The sequence below is a fragment of the Lissotriton vulgaris genome, chromosome 3_1, assembly GCF_964263255.1.
Source record: "Lissotriton vulgaris chromosome 3_1, aLisVul1.2, whole genome shotgun sequence".
In the NCBI taxonomy this organism is placed as follows: Eukaryota; Metazoa; Chordata; class Amphibia; order Caudata; family Salamandridae; genus Lissotriton; species Lissotriton vulgaris.
In genome coordinates, this window is record NC_141689.1 from 1,156,032,947 (window position 1) to 1,156,042,610 (window position 9,664).

Sequence of the window (9,664 nt, forward strand, 5' to 3'; positions counted from 1 at the left end):
AGCATTAACTATTGATGTCGAAAAGTGATGCCCATTTAGTGACTGAATTTTAGCGTAAAGTCAGAAAATCGGGAATCAAGTCCAGCGTATCAAATTGTGATCCTGGGAAAATACTTTATCTCACGTAGCAGGCCTCAGAGCAAGCATACTCTGTTTACTATCACGGGAGCACCTTCAAATTCGTAAATTCTTGATGTGCGCTGTACAAACATGTCTCCAGTTCGATTTAATAGCCGATACTGCTGATCCATGCATAATAATCGAAGTCACATACAACTGATTTGCCTCACTCATAGCAATGACAGCAGAAATGTTCTACGCGCACGTTTGGAAACTAGCACTTAAAATGCATGCCTCGTGATGGAGTGACGTAATCTGATACACTAAGGTGAACTGGTTCATCGTATAAATTGAAACACTGCAATGAATGCTGGAGACACCTTATCCTATTCTAACATGCGGTTTGTTGTAGAATTTACATGCCACATATTTTCAAAGCACGGCTCATGCACGGGCTGAAAGGGCTCTCAGTTAATCTGTTGGCTCTCCCATCCCGACTTTTAAGATCGACAGCACACATTCACCTTGGCTGCCCCGATGTATCCGTATCGCGCAAAAGCGAACTTGCTATTTGAATATTCCTATCAAGGGGACAACTATTAGCATATACGAAGTGTACAGTAACAGATGGAAGAAGATTCTGCCTTGCCATCAAGAATCCTGCTGTGAGAAGAGCACTATATATATATAAAAAATAATAGGAGGCAGTTTCCAACTTTGGGTTAAACGAAGCACTTCCGCCTCGTGATCTTCTTCCTTAAGAAACACTAACTCCGCCTGACGTGCCCACGGCACAGAGGTGTGGCACATCCTTGAAAGAAAGTGTAATGATGTAATCTACTGTATCCCGTTATACGAAGTTAGTGGGCTAGCAAACATCACGAGACGGGTGCACCACCGGGGACAGGCTCGTGCTAGCGTGCCTGAGGCCGCCCACAGAGTGAAAGACTGATACTTTTACACAGAAACACAGGTGTTGAGCACAACTTCACTTTCTGAATGCCCCTATAGGAGAGAAGCCTGCAACCCCACACTTAAATAACTCGCTCTAACACAGATAAATGGACTTTTATTCTGTGGCCGGTCTTCCAAAGGCTGGTGCTGAAGGGCCCATCAGCAAACCCCATGGAGCCTCGTGCAACCACGGGGCTCGGCAGGTGCTGGCTGGCGAAAAACATCCCATGCACACACCATTACCCTGCTTCCACCCGAAACACCTCCTTTACCGGACTCTCCGGCGGCGTGCCCCGCCGAACTCACCAGATTGCAGATGTGGTGCACCATCTTGAAAGCTGGCTAGCTGACGTTGGATAGGAGCAAGCTGTGATCGCCTCTCAAAGTCCAAGCCCAGTGCGCGCACCCGCTGTCCTCCGTAGTTTATAGGTCTCTGCTCGCCCCCGCTCTCGCCCTCCCTCCCGGGGGCGGGGCGCGCGGATCCTTCAGACGAGGAAGGTCAGTGGTTGGTGCGGACGGGGACTGGAGCGGGTGGGGCGGCTGCTCGGGCGGCTTCTTCCTGCCCGCGGCGTCCCTGCTGGGCGGAAGTTGCTGCAGGCGCGGCCTGACAGAAGTGTTGTATGAGAGGGATTCCCGCCTCCTCCAAACAGCGAGCGGGAGAGCGCAGTGGGGTCGGGGAGGGATTGACTCAGTGCATTCTGGGATAGGTGGTGGTTCTGCCTTTCGTTTCAGCTGTCGTGTCGTCCACACAAATAATTCTTGGGTACAGTCCAGTGGCTCTTCTGGGAAATACCGTGATCTCTGAGCACTAAGTGCTGAATCACCGGGGCCCCGCCTCTCCCTTCTCCGGAAAACCCCGGGACAGCCTGGGTATATGAATTATTACTGATTTTAGATGTGCGCCTTTTGGCGCGGCAAATTCAGGATACTAGCCAACAGCCGTTTTCCTTCAGATTTTGAAGTAGTCTGGTTTTGCAAAACATTAGAAAAAATCAACAAAAAACAAGCGTTTGTAAAGCGTATATACCTTGGATATCTTTCTTAGGTAAATCTGATATTTTTTTGAAAATTTTATGGATTAGCTGAGAGGTGGGCTAGCAAATTAAAAGCAGAGAGCCAATGAGCTGGCTTGCCCCTAAGAGGCAGAGCACGATTAGTGTTAATAAAATAGTTGGCACGTCAATAGTGCTATATAATATAGCTATGTGTCATGTAATACTGAATTGAAGGTTGTTTATCTTTCTTGTTTTCATTTGGATACTGTGTTTTTAAAAGGTTCTTGGGATGTCATCTGTTGTGGGAGTGCTGTAAACGTGGGTGAAACCACGAAACCGATCATAGGATGCTTGTTTCCTGTCCAGGGAGGACCTGACCTTGCAGTTCAGGCTGGACTGATCCCATTGGTGCAGGGTCATGACTGATTCGCATATGGCTAACTGGAATGGCATGGGGAACACAAAAACAATATATTTAGGCCCAGATCTCTGTACTGGGGTGAATGTATGACATTGCTCTACATTCTGTCCATCAATTGTTTTTTAGATCTCGCTTTCGAGACCTATTGTTGTCGAGATGCCTCTCAAGGGAGACAGACCGGGGCACGCGCAGATTCTTTGCAGATTCTGCTTTGTGGACGCGCACGTGAGACGTGCCTGCCACAAAGCGTGCGCGGGCGGCGCAGAAGCTTCACTCTACATTTACCTCCGGTGCCCGACAGCGCCACTGACCATCTCCGCACCCACCACCGTCCTGTCCCACACCAGCACGCCCAATTTAATTTCTTCATTACTTCATTTATGCGTTTTTTGAAGGTGTCGGAGCGCTTCACAAAAGGAACAGGACTGATGTAAGAGAGCACGGCAGCCTCTGTTGACGGCCCATCAACGGGCAGCAAAGCACTCCTCCCCTCCCCTACCACTACAGTACACCCCGGCATTCCCAACAACACCCCCGAGCACAGTAGCAGTACCTCTGCGGCTCCCACCTCTGAGTCCTCTGCAAACCTCGGCACGCCATGTGTCCCTGTCCCGGCGGCCCCCTCCCTGGGCCGCACGAGCTGCGCAGCACACACCGACCTCAGCACGGTGAAGCCTGCAGGCGCCGCCACTGGGCACGAGTCGCAGACCACGGCAATGGTGCACGCCCACAATGCATCCACGGCACTCCCACCCCTCCCCATTCAAGCAGCAGGCTGCCCATTGTATTCTTGTCTTTTATTTTGGATCCATTTCACAGGGGAGCAAATAACATGAGAGGAGGAAAGAGAAGGTAATAAGAGTTTCTTTTTTTTTTATTGTAGCGTCCCACAATGCTACAGAGTTCTATGTGTCAGTAATACTTAGGGAAATCTAGACAAGCGCAGACTCAGTTGCTGGGCTTTGAACACCTACTTTGTTCGGTGACCGAGAGAACTGTCTGTCTCTCGTACTGTCCTGACCCTGTAAGAATAGTCATCTTTGACAATGTACTGTCCCCAACATCTGCTTATTTGGGAGTGTCGTGTTATCTTCAACTTGTTCTGAGAGGCTAGAACATACTTTGACTAACTTTCAGAGAAGACCGGTTACTGAGTCTCTCCTCTATTCAATCTAGGATCGTCTAGATTTCACTTTCTATTAAAAACCTAACCCGCAGCACTCTTCTGATCCGTCTATAATAATTATCAGCACATGCAGGAATGTGTACTCAGTCACACTGCAGTTCTCACTACCGATTCACGTGTCAGACACTGGATGGGCCAAAACGTTGAAGTATTCTTTCAGCAACCAAGAGGCCAAGGACGGAATGGGCATTAATACAACTGTTTTCTACATCTAGATTTTTGTTTTCCTCCACAGTGACTAAATCAACCATTTTAGTAAATGTTTCTTTGTGCCTGGTTAACTGCATGTTTGTGAGTCGGTGTTCATGAGGTAAATGCATGCGCGCTGATGTGTAAGCACGTGGCCTGTCTGGAGGGCTGTTATTTGTAATTAAGGCTCTGTTTTCCTTTTTTACTGATTTTTTTTTACAATTAAATGCAGACAGAAAACAATGTGTCCGGTCTGTATTTATTTTTAAAAGCGGAAAATTGTGCTTCTTGTGGGCGACTTTCTTGTGGTCCTGTCTTTTGTCAAAACTGGATTAATCATTAAGCAAATAAGCATGTGCTTAGGGCATAGAGGTAAGGGGGGCACCACAGAAATTTCCCATTGTCAGATTTACCATGGACCTTATGGTGCAAAACTACGAATGGTGCAACTGAACATATAATTAAAGGAGAAGTATGCAAAAACACTGTTTCATATTACTGTACGTTTTGTTTCACTAAAAAAAATATTTTCATTTTATGGCTTAATGTTTATATTTTGAATTGGATATATATCGGGGCACAAAATCTTAAGTGATTAGGACCTATATCTTAATCAGGTCCGGTCTTTCGTGATTTCCTGGACAACAGCTGAATAGATAGATGGCACTGGAAGTTAAACAAGCATTTGCAATGCAATAGGTCTCGCATTTACCAGAGTTTGAGTTATTGACATTGCAAATGACAATGCCTTTTATTTTTGTTTTTATAAAACATAAATAAAAGGCATTGTCATTTACAATGCCAATAGCTTAAACTCACTTAAATGCGAGACCTATTGCATTGCAAATGCTTTTGTTGCTTTGGCGGCCCCCTCCCAGGGCCGCGCAGCACTCCTCAAGCACAGCGGCGAAGACTGCAGGCGCCGCCACTGGGCACGAGCCGCAGGACATGCCGGTGTGCACACTCACGGCGTGCTTACAACGCGCGCATCGCGTTCTTCCACTTTCCCTCACTTTTCCTTTCGCCGTTGGCTACGCGGAAACATCCTGTGCACACTACTGAGAACATCACTTTGCCTGCAGCGTAAGAAACATTCTTGCATGTGGGCTGGCTTCGGCTGCATACCGCTTTAAAAGAATAAACAACGGAGCTCAGGAAGCGGTTTTCAGCACTGCAGCCGAGAGTTCCAACAGCATGGCCATATCGCCCTGACAGGAGACCAAGAACATGTTGCGATTCCGGGCACCGAGACCCCACCAAGAGCGTCGTGGGCAACACCCCAGGTAGAGGTCACTGCGCAGTCAAGCTCGACGGCTCCTACTGCTGTTCTAAGTGTTGCTTGTTAACTCTGATGGTGTTTCTCTGAACGGGCCTTCATTGTTTGTGATGATTGAGTTAAAACTGACTCAATTACAAAAAAAAGTGTTGTTGCTCTCATAGCAAAAACTGAAGTTTTTCTTTACACGTGCAGTGTTTGTTTCCAACAGAATGTAGACCGGCCTATAATGAATAATAGCATTCACAGACTTTCAATATAGCCATATTTATTGTGTTGCTGTCACTATTGTGCTGCTATAATTACCAAATTCAATGTCTTCAATGCATCGACCACAGAAGTATGAAAGTCTGAGTCAGTCACCCTTCAGGCTATCCCCAGCTAATTGAAGTAGACGGAGTAGTTCAATATGTTCATGTTCTGTTAGGTAACATTATTTTATGTCACATTATGTGACACTATTAGCACTTGTAGAACGCACTACTTGTTTTATAATTTCTTTTCAGCCCGGCGAACCCTCTGGCATGTCTGGTATCATAGGCTCTTCTCTTGTGCATGTAGGCATTCTTTAATTTACACACTCTGTGATAACATTATACGTGGGCCTATCTGGTATCGCTTGCTTTTCTCCGGCGCACATAGACATTCAGTGAGGCCTGTCTGATATCCCCAGCTCTTCCCTTGTAGATGCAGGCATTCTAACGCCTCCAGTGCTCATTACGAGGTCTTATACAATGTTTACATCTCGTACTTATGCTTTAGTATTACACAACTGGCATTTCATTGTTTTGATTCACTAATAGCATATACCTATAATGGTGCAGCTGTGAATATCTTCTTTTTCTCACCCAAGCTCGTAGGATGCTTCCCACGCTTCTCCCGACAAAGAACGGGCAGGTGAGCCTCGCGCCTTAATCACTGCATAAATTACTGCTTTGCGGTCTAATGCGCGAACATGGACTCCTACAATTACATGTAAAAAAGAGCATCCATGGCAGAGCCAGTCTAACCCTAGGTTTTGAATACTGTTGTGAAGCGCCAATCACGAGTTCGGGATGCGAATGCTAGGTGTTTACCCACAAGTGCCAGGGCGCATTCTTATTGGTCCCTTGTATCGCCTCGTGCCACCTAATAATGCTCTGCACTTTGATATTTGTAATTATTACTGGAAGCCCATAAACTGGACATTTTATTTTCAGTCATAACCTGAATTAAGTCATATGGTCTAAAGGAAGCCTTACTCCATTGTTGGACATTTAACTAATCTTAATTCTACAGAAAACACGTACAACTACTTCCGCTGTGGGATAAAATACTATACTTTTCACACATTGCCCTGTGTTTGTAGTCCATCTCTGGGTCATATTTCGTCATTCCACAGCCCAGGACATCACCCCAAGGCTTGCACCTCTCCCGTGGCCCCAAACTGCAGTCTGTATATGCTATGTTAACTGAGAAAAGCATATCTTTGTATCTATTTGCATTGTAAATGACAGAGCTATTAATTTCGCTATTTTCAAAACCAACACATCAATAAAAAATTTGTCATTTACAATACCAATAGCTCAAACTTTCGGAATGCGAGACCTATTGCATTTCAAATGCTTGTTTTGCTTCTAATTTCAGGCTTTCACAGCTGAGGCATTTCACAGAGCAGTCTTGGGTCGTTTTCCTGATAGTAAACCTACCTAGGTTTCCCAACTACTACGTGTGATATGGATTTTATTTGGTGGGCAGCTGCACTCTACAACTATTTGCATAGCAACTGATAGAACGTTTTCAAAAGGGGCATTCCTTTAACATTTGGAAGTGTTTCACTTTAGTATGCTAGATTTTGAGTGTAATTTATTAGAAGTCATACTTCAAAAACACGCACCTATTGTAATTTTCATAGCATTTAGATAGTGCTTGCTGCCCCTGCTGAGGCACTGAAGCACCTTGGAACCCCCCCCAATTCCCCCCTCCCCGATGAGGATGTCATTAGTGATCTGAGAAGCAAGTCAGATGTAATGTGCCGCCTATACATGGGCAGTATGTTTTTATAGATGGCAAAATATAATCTATTAAACTATATGGAAGAGTCGTTTTTGTATAGCACACAGCCTGAACTGAATTACTTCACATTCCTCTTAGACGTGCTTTTCAAGGAAAAGGAGACACTGTCAAGTAAAGTTATTCACTAGGATCATACAGCGTGGTCAAGCAGGAAGCATTGGATAGAACCCAGGTGTCCTGTTGACACACTGCAGTTCAGCCACAGGGCATGTATGTTCTCTCTCCTGTTTAACTCAAAAGGGAAATGGATTATGTTTATTTTTTAAGGAGCTATAGCACTGTGTTGAATTAATACTAGTATTATGTTCTAAATCAAGCTTACACAGAGTCTTTCTCTAAATGTGGCTGTTTCAGAAGAGGCTTAACACCTCAGCAAAGGCAGCAACATGTGTTAGTAGAACAAAGAGGTGTGAAAGATCCTATGTAGTTACATGTCTTTGAAACACAAGTAGATTTCAGAGGTCAACTACAATTAGACTTTTTATACAGAGCCCACAAGGTAGATACAGGGACGGTAACGTGGTGTGAGGAGGCTGTGAGAGTGATAGAGGGTGCCCTTCTCCAATCTCCATTTTTCTTTTTCCCTGCAATCTCTACTTTAGATTTTGGTAGAAGTCTATCTTTTGTGATCTCAGGGCCTCATTTACTAATTTTTGGAGAGGGGCAGTACTGCAAGCCTTCCTATTGCACTGCCCTACGTCAAAAGAAAAGGGCAGGAATTCACAGTATCTATAAGATACAACGCATTACTGTTCTCTTTACGGTTGTGGCACACAAATTGCTGCCTAGTGCCAACGCAGGCACCCTTGCACTATAATGTAAGGGTGCCTGCGCTGAAAACAGGTTGTTTTTGTGCAGGAAGGAATACCATCCTGCGCAAAAAAAAATGCTATGGGAGGTGTAGGATTTACCAAACGTTGCGGGAGGCGTAGGATTTTGGCGCATTCCCAGGTTTACATCATGTTGTAAATCTGGGAATCTGTCAAATGCCATGGGTGTTACATGGGAACACCGACCGTAACACCCATGACACGCCTCCCTGGGGCAGTGTGAGGAAACGCAGCGACTTGCGCTGTGTTGCCTTACACTATATCTACGAGGTCATGGAAAGCCATGCAGGGTGGCTTTTCGTGGCCTCACAGATATGGCTAAGTTCTGTGCACCACAGTAATGTAAAAAAAGTGATGTTCTGGCGGCTTACTGGGCCTGTAAGTTAGCCCCTCAGTTTCTGTCTTTTCACACAAGCACTTCTTCACAGGTGGTTGTGTTAGATGATTGATTGTTCAGTATGTGTTGGAAAGTAGATTATTAGTAGGGGGAAATGTATATCTGCTGCTGGCAATAAGGCCACTAACACAGTATAGGGCTCAGATTAAGTCTTAGAAAATGATTCCCATGCTCAACCCTTGGTAGCTTGGCTGCGAAGGCAGGCTTAACATTCAAAGACAGGTATGTAAAGCATTTAAAAACACAAATTCAGTAAATAATTAAGACACAATGCGCAATAAAAATACAACACCAATTTATTAACATAGGAAATATTTGTATCTTTAAAATGACACCAAAACAGAAAAAATCCAATGTAGGGAACTGGAGATATGAATTTTCAAAGATTTAGCTTTTTATAGCACATAGGAACCTATAGCGCCTTATCGGGACATCTAGTGGCGATAGACTGGGTCAAAGTTTCAGGCAGCCCGCAATGGAGTCCTACGCGACTACCCCTCACGGTAGTTCACGGTCAAAGTTTTTACTTCTGACTTAGAAACTTTTGGGGAGTTTTTCTTCCAGGGGTCTCTCGAAACTCTCAGCCAGTTCAGATTCGGTGTTGGTTTGCTGATTGCCTTGTGACAAGCTCCCGGTAAAACTTATGGAAGTCTGACCTCCTGAGCGTTCCAGCGGGACGAACCAAGGATCGTTGCTTGACCTTCGGCGTTGCTCCCAGTCACCTTTTTTTTGTTCAGACTGAGAAACGTTTACAGAGCTTTTTCTCTCAGGGTCCCTCGATGCTCTTCACCAGGTCGGATTTGGTGAGGGTTCACCGGCCTCAGATTTCACCTACTCTTGGTCAAACTCTGGGATTAGGACCTACGGAGCTTTTCAATGGGACGAATCTGGACGGCAGGCTGACTGGCGGTTGAAGGCAGGCGGCTTGGCTGACCAGGTTGAGTCGGTCCACTTATGGAGTTTTTTCCAAAGTTCTCCAAACTTCTAGAACGTCTTCCTGAAGTTCCCCAAAAGGTCTCAAAGTGTCTCAAACTCACTCCAAAGGTCTGGAATCTCCAAGATAGTACTTGAAAGTTGAGGACTTCAGTTCCCACAATCCACTTGGACAAAACCCTTACAAATCCACTAGTAATTCTCCAGGTTGAGAATCCTTGGTGGTGATTGTCCAGGTGAGCTCTGTTAACCTGTTGCTTGCAGGGAGTCCACTCTTTGGTTCTTTTACAGCAAGGTAGTCCACAGGGCTGTAGTTCCAGATGGTGCAGAAGGTGCAATCTTCAGATTTCAGCCCTTGAGGAATGTTC

General features: G+C 45.3%; 1 protein-coding gene across 1 annotated transcript in view; it reads right to left on the bottom strand.

Annotated features, from left to right (window-relative positions):
* The window catches only part of LOC147727605 (thioredoxin-like), a 43,827-nt gene extending 42,413 nt beyond the window's left edge, over positions 1-1,414 (bottom strand). Inside the window, exon 1 of the mRNA XM_086961640.1 lies at positions 1,321-1,414. Within this exon, the coding sequence (XP_086817766.1) occupies positions 1,321-1,344 (24 nt within the window). The 5' untranslated portion in view covers positions 1,345-1,414. The remainder of the gene's footprint in view (positions 1-1,320) is intronic.
* Positions 1,415-9,664: the final 8,250 nt, after the last annotated feature.